This window comes from Bombus vancouverensis, chromosome 9, assembly GCF_051014615.1.
Source record: "Bombus vancouverensis nearcticus chromosome 9, iyBomVanc1_principal, whole genome shotgun sequence".
NCBI lineage: Eukaryota > Metazoa > Arthropoda > Insecta > Hymenoptera > Apidae > Bombus > Bombus vancouverensis.
This window is the reverse complement of record NC_134919.1, coordinates 11,157,593-11,172,710: the sequence shown is the minus strand read 5'-3', so window position 1 is coordinate 11,172,710 and position 15,118 is coordinate 11,157,593. Positions and strand designations below refer to the sequence as shown.

General features: G+C 30.2%; 1 protein-coding gene across 1 annotated transcript; it reads left to right on the top strand.

The window, feature by feature from the left end:
- The first annotated feature begins 659 nt into the window (after window positions 1–659).
- On the top strand, window positions 660–15,118 carry cue (Low-density lipoprotein receptor repeat domain-containing protein cueball). The gene is made up of 7 exons (XM_033345562.2): window positions 660–925; window positions 7,479–7,694; window positions 9,483–9,672; window positions 9,890–10,492; window positions 10,599–10,910; window positions 11,378–11,657; window positions 12,552–15,118. The coding sequence occupies exons 1-7, from the start codon at window positions 844–846 to the stop codon at window positions 12,654–12,656; spliced, it is 1,788 nt and encodes a 595-aa protein (XP_033201453.1). The 5' UTR covers window positions 660–843; the 3' UTR covers window positions 12,657–15,118.

The following is a 15,118-nucleotide window of genomic DNA, read 5'->3' as shown; positions in this document are numbered from 1 at the left end:
TATATGGTATGCAAAAGTTTTCAATATTTGCTGTTATTTTCTGACGTAAATACGAAGCTTCATAAACTTAACAATCTTAACACTACTGAAAGTTCTTTACTATGATTTATCTCCCTCATGTTGAAGGTTAAATGAATTTAAATGCAATATTTTACGAAGTGCGATAAATAAGATATACAAGTCTGGCTTTGCAATTGGACAGGTTGCTCATTGCATCAGAAAATGATATTATATAATTAATAACAATTTTTATTAACAAAAAGGATGTACAAATCCATCTAATACTGTTACAGATATGTTATGTTTTATGTTATATTCCCGGTGAATTTTTTAAAATAATTTAATCATCAACCAAAAAATTTAACGTGTAAGTACTATCATTAAACTATACCAAATAAAATTTTTATAAGATATTTCCAAATAATATCGAAAAATAAGATGTTAAAAATTTTGACCAAACTGCAATTGCAAATGAATATAATATACATATAACTTGTCCAACACGCATAATAATAACATCTGCTTAAACGTTTCCGTTAACGCTGCTTAATTACTCGAATTAAGGCGACAGCATTTTTAATGACATTTGAGAAGCCTGTCCGCAGAAGCGACATGCTACGCCACTGGTCTCCTCGTTTTTACCTTCATATCGAAGTCACGAGTTCTCAGTTTGCGCATAGCCGCCGTAAAGTAAGGATGTGCTGTGTCGTTCGTCACCTCCTTCTATTCAAGAAGACAAAAAGAAATTAGAACTACGGTGTATCTACGTGATATTTATACTCGTCACCCGTGTCTTATCGATATTTCCAGGCTAACTAGGCGACTGACAAATGAACCCACATCATGACATCCCGTGAAAACTTGGCTGTTATATTAACGATAGTACTTGGAATTTTCGCGATTAACATTCACGCCAGATCCTGGGGTAAGTAGAATAAGCATTTGTTTAATAATTTTATGTGACGAAAATTTGGACTAACAGCAATTTAACGTAGTACACACGGTATAAGTAACACCGCGTTGCGGGTCGCGCGAACGCTGTCTCCATTCACGCGGTTTCAGTGGTCACGTACGCCACTTCTCCCAGACTGTTTTACCATGCAGAACATCGAAATACGGTTGTAAAGGTGAATGAAACCGACGTTTGATTTGTCTCGAAACTCTTCGCCAAACTTTCACGATTCATATTCACAAAACCACGGAAACCAATCGAAACGGTACTTGTCCTTATACCTGTTTACGTAATGAATGTCAAGTTGTAGACTATGTTCCGTGTACAGAGCAATGCGCCTTGTTAACTGACCGAGTAAAGCCTCGATCCATGGCCAGTTATCAAGGGAGGTATGTATCTAAAAAATCACGAATACCTCTCTATTCCATTAACTACGAGTCGTATCACGTGTAAATATTGCATATATTTATTTATTTTACATATACAACACGTGATTCATTTTACAAAGTCACCCCTAAAACCTAATACAGATAGCAACGGCCAGCTAGGAAAGTAGAATTCCAGTCAGTTAGTGTGTATGTAATGTATATTTGTACACACACACACACGGGAATCGATGTGTAACGAATGAACAGCCGTTTTATTGAAAATCTAATGGAATGACGAATAGAGAACCATATTAAATTACCATGGTTTGGTAACGCCGCTAGAAACTGTCGACTACCGGCGAAATTTGAAATCATGCATTCATGACGATAAGTGCATTGGCGGGGACCTATTTCACCTACTTTGACCATTCGGTGCTTGACTAATATCGAAAGAAAAGCATGTGGCATGGAAACCTAAAAATAACCGGTAATCGCGCAAATTATGTCACAAAAATTTTTTGAATGATAGGCGATGTCACAAATTCTTCGAATTCTTTGGTATTTCTCGCACGTTCTCGCGAGCGCGTCTAGAAAATCTGCCCCACTACGCCGTGCATCCTACTACTAGACTCAATAACCGATCCGCGTATTATACAAACTGTGAACCGAATTATGCGTATACGATGAAGTGTGAAATTTCGGTTACGTAACAAGCGAAACTGATAAGATTGATCGGTTTGTTTAATCCTACGATCGCATGGAAAGTTTACATTGTACAAGACTGTCTTTATCAATGCATCGATATATAGTATAACAGTAATTTTAATATTTTTACGATACTATGTATTATATTTAAAATGAAACTATATTAGCAGTGCTGGAACTTGACTAGTCTGTGAAGTAAACAAGACGAATTAATTTCTTATTTCCAGTTTGCTAACATCTTCGACTTGATTATTCCTTTATTCAAGGATCTCTTGTTATATAGGGTGTTTACGGTACTATGTAGTTCCGTTAGTGACTTTTTCGTAACTGATAACATAGAAAAGAATAATGCTTTACTATTTCTTACACACCATGTATATGATTATGTAAAATGTGTATCCGTACAGCATAATAGACTAGTTTAATAAAAAATACGTTGATCAGTTTTCGATCGTATCTAAACTTTTGATAAGTTGACACAACAAGTGTAACGAACACGTGTGGCATTTTTTATTACACGTATTTCATCTCATTAATAAGATTTACGAGTACGTGTTTATTAGAAATAAGCATGACGAGAACGTTTCGAGCGCAGTGAAACTGAATAAGCTACATTTTCATATCGCGATCGCGAAGCAGGCGATGTAAAACGTTCCGAGTTGTGTATATGGAACAGCGAAATGTAACACTCGAGATAATTTATGAAAAAAAAACTCGAAAGTGGGAATAATAATAGTAAAAGATGACTTAGCTTTACATATCATTTTTTACTTTCATCATCAATCTTTTCTACGCATACCTTTACCGCGTCACTAATTTGATAGATCAGTTTTCATATTATACAATAGATTAAATCGGTAAAAAGGAAATGTGATATTATTATTTAATTTGATAAAAAGTAAAAAATTGATAAATGAGAAAAATAAAAATGGTTAGAAATGTATTTGGCAAAAAATATTATAACAATATATTAAAACTATGTTTTAGAACCGTTAAAAATAATGGAATAAATTTTTCCTTATAAAAATTTAAATAAATATATATATGTATTATTATAACATTTGAAATATATATTATTATAACATTTTTGCATGTGCATATACATTTATAATATTTATCCTTTATAACCACATTTCTACACATATGTATGTCAAAGTTATGTAAGATATTATTATCAATATTTATCATTCTAGTTTTTCCATTTTCACATTAAAATTTATGAATAAAATTTGAAAAAGCCACTGGTAAACAGTCAACAGTATTGCTATGATATTTTTGCGAATATACATTCGTAATATTTTTTTACAACTATTTATATTTCGTGAATATATATATTTCTATTCATCTGTATGCCAAAATTGTATGTAAAAAATATAAACTTTGAAATACGTTAATTAAATATTTACATTAAAATTCGGAGAAACTATTGCCACATAGTAAAAGTATCTAATAAACAATATTTACTATAGTAAATCTTACAACTACTACATATAAACGTTCTCATCTTGTTGTTTACTTTTGCATAAACAAAATCTATGTTCATGCGTACATGATTCCGTCAACGTTGCTACTACGATATCAAGTCTAAGTTACTTAACATATTCGTACGCGCGAGCACACAAATGTATTGCAAGAACGTCAACAGTTTATTCGATATTTCGAAGGCATTGCGCACTTCCATTTCCTCTTTGCTAGGTCAATTGACAATGAAGAAAAAATTCAATGATCTTCGACTTTAGATCTCATTTATCGATACCAAGTTTTTAAATAAGTTTTAATCGCTTGTTGTATTTCCCGGACAGTTTGTCGCATTACTTTCTTACTTATAATTAGAGCTGATACGGTGCGCAATGTATAATTACGATATGTGTTTTTGAGTTTTCGATATCTAAAGCAAATAATATACAAACAAAAATTTAGACATTGGGAAATTTCTGTAACAGAAATTAAAGTTTTATCAGACGCTTACATTTCTGTACAAAACGACACGTTGCTTTTTTTCTTTCTCTTATCTTCTTCTTTTTTTAATGGAAAGATTACTAGAATATTAAATATTTTACTTTAGGTTATATTTCATTTAATTTTAGTTGCATTTTTTCATATTTAAATAGTACTTTACAATAAAGGTGATTCATAATTAATTATCAACATTAGAAACGTTGAAGTTATAATATTAAAAGAATCATACGATACATTGAAATGTACATAATGTACATAACAAGAGGAACAAAAAGTTTCTTTACTGTTTTGTGACAAAACATTTAACTTCGAGATATAGTGTCAAACTTTCTACATTAAATTTCTGGCGCGGCCTTTTAAATGTATAGTAGTTGCGCGCGCAGCGTCACAAAACATATGCGTAACTGAAAGCACGTGTACTTGATGAAAGAATTATATATATATTACACAAAATACTTGACACATGCGAGAATAGATAAAAATTACAAACTTTATTAAGCTCTGAGCAAATTGGCTCAACTTTGAACTTTAAACTTTAGTATTTTTCCTTCCATATTTCCTTATGTATAGAAAATTTATATATCCTCTAATAAAGTTCTATATACGGTCTTGAAGAGCTTCATTCGATGCCGCCAATTTGTAGGTTAAATTATAACCTCGATATAATCAACTATATATATATATATATATATATATATACATTTGTAGTATCATAGAAATTTAAATACAAGCTTTTTCAAATTATAATATATCACTATTAATTCGCCTTGACTACACAATTTTGTTTACTTATGAGAAAAAGATTATTATCTATTATAATCTTTTATTTCAATCTAAGATCTAGGAACTACTGCTTGTAAATGTTGATAGTGTTGACATAAAATAAAATCAAACAAAATATACGTAGCATTATAAAGAGTCATACTGATATTATCTTTTGTATTATATTATTTATATTCAAAATTGATAATTTTGCAATTTCCCTTGACGTAATACTAATTTCTAGAACAACTGTATAATAGTAAAGAGACACAAATGTCGAGGAGTAATGGCGTAAATGATTGATCGCTATTACGTGAATTGAGGAAAATCTTTTGAATAAACATTATCAAACAGATATGTACATATACATATGTACCGAGTATTGACACTACGTTATACTGAAGGCGACGAGTTCAATTTTTGTCCATATCTTGTATTGTTAACATATTTTCAAATAAGAATGCATGATAAAGTTAATAGAGCTTAATATAAGTTTTAAATTGTTTTGGCCAACAGAACTGCAGTTTCGATACTTGAAAAATTGTAATTATTGTTTTTCCTTTATCTTCGTTAGACTCGTCGTAAACTTAAATTGTTTGGAATTATAAGAAATAATTGTTATATTTATAATATTTTCAGAGAAATGAACATGGTCGCAGGAGTCAGGGTTAAAAAGTCTTAATTAACCGATATCTTAATGCAAATATACGAATGATAAGTACGATGCACGGACGTTATCTTTAGTTTGTGAAATCGAGACGATTGCTACTCAACTTGCGCCCTGATATAATAAATTTAACCGTTACGATCTTTGCATTGTTATACTTCGATTCTGCTCTCGTCTTAGCAAACAACAAGGATTTGTAATATTTTAAGAAGATACGTGACATAAAAGTGAAACGAGAAATCATGCATACCCATAAGACTTTTTCCATATTTTGTTCAAACTGCGTTAATGTTAGAAAAATGTAATCGGATCGGAAATTACCGAGAGAACATAGCAGAGTTAGTTATACGAATTCATTTATACTTCCGCCAATATTTATCCAAGTATATTTTACTCAAGTTACTACTATCACCGTTATCGAGTACTAATCTTTATTTGATCTAGATATAACAGTATAAAGATATTTCCAAACTAGGCAAGAAAAGAATTTATATATATAAATCTATAATAGAAAATTATTTATTATAGATATCTGTATAATTATTATAGATATAATTTATTGTATAATTTTTATTATATTGTTATATAATAACTGTAAATATATGATTTGTATGATCGTTATTAAACAGTTAGAAACAATTGGAAATAATTAGAAGGTTCAGGCCCACGAGAAAAAGGAGAAATGTCAAGTTTTAACATTTCTCTGAAAACTTATTAAAATAAATTTATTTTTCAATATATGTATAATGTCACAACTTCATATTTTCTCATAGATATTATATCAAAATGAAACATTTTATTCTTCATTTTATTCTACATCGGTTTCAACTTTTGTTTATAATTTTTGGTAATACAGAATACACTAAACTGTAAACAAAAAATGAAAAATACCTTGTACACCTCAATTTCTTATAATTGCTATGAAAATTGTAATTCAAATTGGCGACATAGCAAGTGATAAAGAGCAGGCACAGGAACGTACAGAAAAACGTTAAACCCATTCCTCTTTTCTGCCGTGGTCCCTTTAATTATTAACACGTTAACGACAGCTAACGCGTTACTGTGACTCAAGGAAAAAATAAATTTCTTGTGTCTACTTCTATTTGTAATTATAAGCGACATGGCGTAATATTTAAAATTAAATTTTTCAAATATTTCTTAAGTGTAAAACCGCGCGGTTCAATTTAATATTTAAGTAAAATTAACAACTACGAATGTGTTAAGTTTAGAGAGATAATATTTCTCGAGAATTAAGTGATCAGAAAAATTGCAAATTCAAGCAACATCTATTCCGTAGTACAGCTTAATATTCGTTGAAGCTATAAACCGTCCAGGATTAATTTTTCAATAGTTATCTTCGTCGGTAGCAAATGACTCGTGTATCATAAATTATTAAGATAAATATAATTGCACCCCTTATAAACAGGCAAAAGATAACGATAAAGCTATCGTAGGTGCCATGGTATTAACAAAAATGAGCAGATAAGAAAACTTAACTTTCTAAAGTATCTTTAAACTAACACTATACGATATTTTCAAGTTCTAGGTAATAATCAATGATAACTGATTAGTAAACAGAACTTTAGAGTATATGCAGATATTTTTTCTAGTAATTTACAGTATCCCATAAATCAGATAAACAATGTTAGTTTCTAGATATTTTCTAGGCAGTCATTTGAAAAGTTAGATTTTTTTTAATTTCTAGGAAATATATAATAGAATATATCTTGTCGTGTTACGATATTTACATCCTTGAAACTGTACATTGTTGTCTTTGAAACAATTATCGTATCTTTTGAAATATTAAAAATAGATAAATCTTCTATTTTTACACAAATCTTATGATACTTAAATTACTATACTATAATCACTATGTCCTTACATAGGACAAACGCATAGGAATGTATATAATGAATGCATGAATAATTAAATTCATACATTGATAATTGATTAAACATGACAATTTCATTGAATGGTTGCAGTGCAATTTCAATGAAATGCAATTTACCTGCTTAAATATTTAAACAATTTGAGAAAATATTCCACTAAATTTTTTGGTTTGCAGATATAGCGATCGCGATAGGGCGTGAAGTTGAATTTCTCGCACAAAATCAAACGCTAATCGGACAGGCAAAGTTAGCGGAAGCTGTGACTTTATCGGGGGTGGCCTACGATGATATCACTAGAACAATGTATTTTAGCGATGTGAGTAACAAGAACATAACCATATTCAGTAATGACCTGGAGGACAAGAATTTCACGTTGAAACCGTTACTTAAAAGTAAGTACATTAAATTTCGTTTTACTTTATATACTTCTGAGTTACTTTCAACTTATTTCTGAATATTATTACAATTGTATTTGTGTAATGTATAAAGATAGATAGAGTTTATCTTACCTACTTGGTATTGAGAAATTGCGAAATTTAAATTACCCCAATGTTACTCAAAATGGACCAAAATATGAATAACAAGAGCGAATTGAAACTTCTTTGAAACTAAGAAATATTAATTTATTATTAATCTTATTCAGTAGATACATTGCAAATATCAATTTGGCTGATAAACTTCCATATAGTATAAATATTCATGTCAATATCACTTTTTATGAAATATTTTATCAGAGAAAAATTCATTTAGATAATTTGTATTTATTACACTAACAGCTTAACGTCTTTCGTTTTGCTGTCTAAAAAAACGTACAAAGCATATAATAGAGTATTAAAAAATATTCAATTAGCATTTGACAATAATTTACAGTTCTTAAAATAAAATGATAAATGCCTCGTGCAAAATCGAATTATTACATTTATAATGGAAGAGAAACGTATAACGGGATTACTTATCATCCATGTATTATCTTATACGTAATGCGATCCAAGTAAGAGTTTCGTTGTGGGAATAAAGAAATCATTGTCATATTTTACATTAATCATATAGATAATTAGGATTTTAATAAAGAATCTTAATTAGATAATATAAATTTTAAAATACTATTCATTCCTTAATCCTGCAAATTGCATGATCTATTGCATGAGCTATCTTGAATGATAGCTTTTTCATTTCGTAGAAAAGTATTTTTAAATATTTTCAGTAGGATATGAACTTATGATATTAGAAATTTATTTTAGCATTAATCTTTCTATACGTTTACTCTATAATTACTTTTATCTGTATCATTATTATTATTTCTTTTTTCCTATATATTCCTATATATATCCTATTCCTATATACATATATGTATTAGTAATTAGTAATTAATAGTATATATTAGTAATTTCCAACTGACTATTTATTAAACTTCTTTAGGAAAGATTAAATAAATAAAATGTATCAATATACAAAGAAATAATTTGCTTAGAAACCGAGCAAACTTTTTTTTCTCAAGATGATGGTAGGTTTTCAAAGATACGCATCTCTAAGACTTTTGGAAAGGATAACGGCACCACTCAAGATTTTGTCTTTCAATTTATTATAGTCGTTCTTAAAGAAACAGCCCACAATGTAAAACTACCATTTTCCGTAAAGAACAAAGGAAATGCCCTTTTATCCTTTGGGTGCATCCATGTGTTTTTTATTCGTCACAAAGGGAGAATTCATGAATAATAAAAGACCAAAAGGCAATGTTGAAGTAAATGATGACGGTACTAGTTTGAAAAACGAACTGAATATCATTTAGATGAATTCATTAAAGATAACATGGAATTTTTTTTAACTTAATGCCTTGAATATAAGATTCTACAATTATAAATTTGTAGTTTTTCAATGCTACTTCAATGCATTGAGAAATAAAGTTAGAACACGTCTGATACATAAAACCAAACTGGTTCAAATGTATCTTCTGTTACCTTCTTTTTGTTATCTATTTAAAATTATCTATTTAAATCTCCAGAGAAGTTGTATTTTACTTAGAAAAGAAAAAAGTAATTTTCACCTTATACTACAATTTCTTACGTTCGAAATTCAACCATACAATCAATAGAAAAATAAGTGTACCTTTACATTTAAATATAAACTTCGTCTTTCGAAAGAAAGTATATATAACAAATGATGTTCTTTATTTTCCGTAGAACAAAGCAAAAGTTACATTCTTGCGCTTGCCTTTGATATAAAGAGTCGAACCCTATTTTGGAGCGACGCTTTGCAAGGAGTGATCATGAAGATGCACGTATCAGAAGATGGACTACCGGAAGAACCAACGATCCTCCACAATTTAACGTACCAGAGCCCACGCGGTATCGCTCTGGATGTATGTAACAGGTGTGCCATTTATGTCCTACCTAGAACGCTGCCGTGCCCATTCACGACAACGTGCAATCTCGACCGGTCTAGTTCCGTTTAGAAATTCGCGTCAAATAAGAGAGAATAAAAATATCTTCACCGAACGGGATTAGGAAAAAAAAAGAAAAGAAAAAGATAAAATAACACGCGATATAAAATGAAACTTGAATGTCTTATAATTGTACGTTGTTTCCAGTCACATATACTGGGTAAATAGTAATAATACAAATCCAAGTATCGAGAGGTCGAATCTAGACGGAAGCAATCGAGTAACAGTGATCAAAGAGGATTTATACGAGCCACTGGCTGTCGCTATAGATCACAGTAACAAGAAGCTATATTGGATCGACGATGCAGAAGGCCTAAGAATAAAAATCGAGCGCAGCAATCTCGATGGTTCCGAGCGTGAACTATTGGTTCACCCTAAGCGTCATCAACCAGTGTACCTGGCGTTAGATCATAACTCGATATATTGGTCCGATCTGGTGCACAGAGCTGTTTGGACAATACCAAAAGACACTAAATTTGACGAGCCAAGGATGTTTCGTTCCTACCAATCAACTCACGACGCCGATCCAGCTGGGATCGTAACCCGTGATAACGTTGGCAAAGTAGAATGCCCGGTGAATACGAATACAACACAAAATACTAACCCGACGAACTTGTCGCTTGACGAAAGGTCGTATAATAATTTGATAACCAGCACAGAGGAATCGGAACTGACCACAGAGACGTCCAAACACTGCCTAAATGATGGTCATGTGGGTGAGAAGGAAGGAACGTGCCAGTGCAGGCTTGGGTAAGTATCTGATGCTAGATATGTACTTAATTTGAATATCTCAAAAATATGTTATTCAATCTTGAATTCGTAGAATACAAACTAAGTACAAATTCAACTATTTCAGATTCACTGGACCGTATTGCGAAATAAATCTTTGTCACAATTACTGCTTCCGAGGCAATTGTAGTATAAATAGTGACGGATTACCCACATGTAAGTGCAATAACGCATTTATTGGACCAAGATGTGAAACAGACGTCTGCAAAGACTACTGCTTGCATGACGGTCAATGTTCCGTCCAAGATGAAAAACCAGTTTGTAAATGTAAATATTCCCAAGGATCTCGTTGCGAGATTTTAGGCAATACTGCTGAACTTTGTGACATAATTTGTGCAACAGAACGAGTTCCTACTAGCATCGTTACCGCTCACTGCAGGTACATTGCTTTTGAGAAATTCTTAACTTCGTAATTTTATGAGGACCTGAAGAATTTCTGCGACCTCCTTACTTCGACTTCAATCACTTCTGAATTCCTAGCCTATCAGCTTCAATTAAAATAATTGTTTATTTCATAGCAGAAGTTTTTAACAATTTCGACGACAAATAATAAATAAATAAATGACCCGACTGCTGACATTTTGCTGATAGACAGTAGCATGTGTCATGTTATTATTGTGTATAAGATTCGTTTTTGTATAAATAACTTGTCCAATTAACAGAACGGTATCTTTTCTGAAATATCGCATTCACGTATTTGTTCGTATAGTTTCTTCACGGATGAAGCTACTACAAACATATGTCGCTAAAGAGTTAATATTCGAATGAGATTATTTCTAACCAATTTAATACAATTAAACTTTAAAGAATATAAAACTTATAATTCTCGTTATTTTCTGTTAACAGGTGTCCCGAAAAGAATCGCTTTGCACAAATGGTGATAGCTAAAGAGGAAAATGAATATAGTACGTGGCTACCGATTTTCGGTGCAGTTGTTGGTGTACTTATTCTTGTAATAGCCGTACTTAGTTTTTATGTAAATAAATTCCGAAAACGGCCACGCATCAAAAAGCGTTTCGTCGTCAGTAAAGGTGGTGTGACACCACTCACATCTCGGCCACAATTGCCGGACAATCAGTGTGAAATAACCATAGAGAACTGCTGCAACATGAATATCTGTGAAACTGTGAGTGATCGACCAGCTAAAATATAAACATTATTTATGTGCATGCTAAATATGGGCATACGTGTGCAATAAATTGAAAGATACGTAAGATACGTAGTGCAGCTACATACATATTCGGGGAAAAAGAATCAGTTAAGGGCTTAAAGAAAAAATTCAAACAAGAATCTTAATAAAGTAGATTGTGTAATAAAGAGATTGTAATATTGCTGCTCTCTAATTTTAGATTGACAATGCTTGTTATCATGTATTAAAGTTGATGCTTAATTAATTTGAGACACCTAATATTTAAGTAATTAAAATCAGTTGCACATTTATCTTTTACTAACTTCAATGCTATTGCAATAAATATTGTTTTATGATACCTTTTGCTTATGTTCTGATTAATATGCTGCTATGCATGAATTTATATAAATTGTTACACATTATACGTTTCTTTCATGATCTTCAGTATATACATAAAATTCATTACGACAAACTTATAATCATTATGCGATACTCTATTACAAAATAGGTGCTGCAGTATGAAGTAAACATTCAGTAAATTAATGACTATGAGTTCGAAACACCTTGTATTATCAAAACATTAAACAATTTTAAACAAATAAACAATTTTCAAATATAAAAATCATTTCGAATTAATAGTAACCTTTCTATAGAATAACAGCATGGAAAAGAAATTAATACTTTATTATGAAAATACTACAGTACTGAACATTAATGAATGCAACTCACAGTATTTCATATAAACTCTTATGTATAATTTATTCACATATTTCTTTTAATTTTATTTTTTATGGTTTATCAGAGATCATCGTCTTTATCATACTTGACATCATCAAAATCTCGAAGCGAGCTTAATCGAGTACACATCATTTAAACTTTAATTTTTTACAGCCATGTTTCGAACCAAAATTATGTGTGGCAGCGTCGGGAGCTAATGTTTCTAAGAAAGAGGAGAAGAATTCTTTACTCGATAATATGGAGGAGAATTCGTGGTAGCATAAACTAATATTTGGACGTGTCAATTGGCAAAGATTTTATGGACTTATCAGGAAATCCGTCAAAAGTTTAACTTCGCGGAACTGCACATCTGTACATACCGCAGAATGCTGTAGTATTATTGTTATGATTAATAACGATGCTTACAAGATGTACGGGAACACCATGACAATGATAAAGTCAGAAAAAAGAAAGCCAAAGGTCTTTTCGAGGACTCTTAATTTTTATTACATCATATAATATGTAGGGCTGTGTTCATATAAAGATTATTTCATCTAGTTATTAAAAGGTTATCAATTTTTTTTAAAGATATGTAATTATATATTTTTCATAAGAGAACAAGAAATCTTAAGTCCTATGGCATTTTTTAACTGCCTTGGTGTATAAATACATAGATATATGTATACATATACATATGTGTATTTATATACACATCAAATTTATAAAAGTTTTATATAGTGCTTTGTTCAATATTTCTTGGTTCTCTGATTTATTCGTCATTCGTTTCTATTTTCTGCTCGACTTTTTGTTTTGAAGCTGTTTCAGTAATAACAAATTATATCTCAAAATAACTAGCTCTGTAAATTAATCCTGAGTCCAACCGAAAGGGTACATGAAACATGCCTTAATTGCTAGGCTTAATGATTGCTCAATGTACCACTGATTGTGAGTACAATTCTAAAGAAAATTTTAATTTTCATTACAAAATTATTGTAATGAACTGCATTATGTTTATGAAAAAGAAAAATGAACGTTTCTAATCAAGATCATCATCGAGTTTAAGTTTTAAGCATTAAATTATTAAATCGAGAATTTTTTTAATTCATCTATGTTCGTTTTCATTTTGTTCATTTGCAGATAAAAGAGGGATGTCTACATTAACAAAAATTACATATTGTTTTACTAAAAAAAGAGAATGTTAGCTTTTAGAAAAAACAATATGAAATACCAAATGACTTCTTTAACTGCCTTATACATTCTATGAAATACAAAAATATTATTTGGATAGTTTTAAAAAACTTAATTTTTTAAAGATTATTTTAAAATTAGTATGAGTGATTTTGTTTTTTGAACGATTACACTTGTTTGTTTGTATAAAAATTATATAGAGTTATCTTAAACATTTGTGCAAGTTTGTGCACATGATTCTTCAAAAGAAATTCATTTACATTCTCAAATAATAATAAAATTATTATAATGTAAATTGTGGACGTTTACATCCATAGAAAGTACAACAAATGTGTTGAACTTCGTTTGCAGACTGAAGGATTCTGTGTAATCTCTTGGTTTTGGAAATAGAGTACAAATGGTTATATACTTAAGTGAAAGTAACTTATGCGAAATATGGTAAAACAATGAAGGAATCTGTTTGAAACTGTCATGTTATGTTTTCCGTTCTATTGCTTCCAATAACGAAATACCAAATTGTACTTTCTATCGCTCTCTTCGTACTTAAACTATACAATTGTTCACAGCAAATGGTAGCTAACTTTTTACGATGTATAGCTACTTAAAACATAAACTTAAATTTATACCAAAGTTCTACATAACATTATCAACACTAACTGTAATAGTATAATTTCTAAACATTATTTCGAGGTAATATTAAAGATTAAGTTTATAGAACGTCATATATATGATAATAATACTAGTAATAATAAAATATCTTTTTTGCACCAAATGAAGCTATATTAAATAAGTAGATAAAACAGAAAGGCAATTGTAGCATGGCAGTAGCTTTTACAATGCAAAAATATTGCGCAGCTATGTCCTGATTTAAACTCATTTAAGGACATAAAATATACCATTTATTATCATGGTATAAACGAGTTAACATTTTAAACAACATACGTTTTTTTCCCCGATATGTACTTCTATATTTTATGCTACGGAATAATGTTCCTGTTGTAGAGGCAAATTAAAAATATGGCAATTTATTTTGTTCCTGTACACGATGCTAATATAATTTAAAAACCATCATACTTTGCAATGGCGTGATAAGTTTTTGAAAAGTTTAGTAGACAATTTTATACAACATATTTGTATTTGTTAGACTCCAAAATATGTTCAAATAGAATGATACAAAGATATATATATATATTAAATATTACATTTGGAATGTAGTCCTTTCTCGAGCACTCAACCCCAGAGGAGGGTTAGTGGATTTATAGTGAAGGGCTTATATTCCCTCATAAATTATAGAATAATTTGTATATAGTAAAATTACCATCTTTATTTTTTATTGTCTTCCAGTAATAGAAAAATATGATTTTGTTGATATGTCACATATCGTTTCATATCATAATATTACGCAGTACTTAAATTATTTTATTGTTTTTATAACGGAATTTGCTTCATCTAAATTATTCGAGATTCTAAATAATTTGTATCATTCTATTATAATTAACATGTTGATCGCTATTGTATACAAATAAAAATGTAATAAATGATTAAGAGTAATA

Excerpts from the sequence above, each read along its gene's own strand:
- cue (XM_033345562.2), top strand. The coding sequence starts at position 844 with ATGACATCCCGTGAAAACTTGGCTGTTATATTAACGATAGTACTTGGA. Across the intron at positions 10,911-11,377 it reads ATCGTTACCGCTCACTGCAG|GTGTCCCGAAAAGAATCGCT; the intron begins GTACATTGCTTT and ends TTCTGTTAACAG. Across the intron at positions 11,658-12,551 it reads ACATGAATATCTGTGAAACT|CCATGTTTCGAACCAAAATT; the intron begins GTGAGTGATCGA and ends AATTTTTTACAG.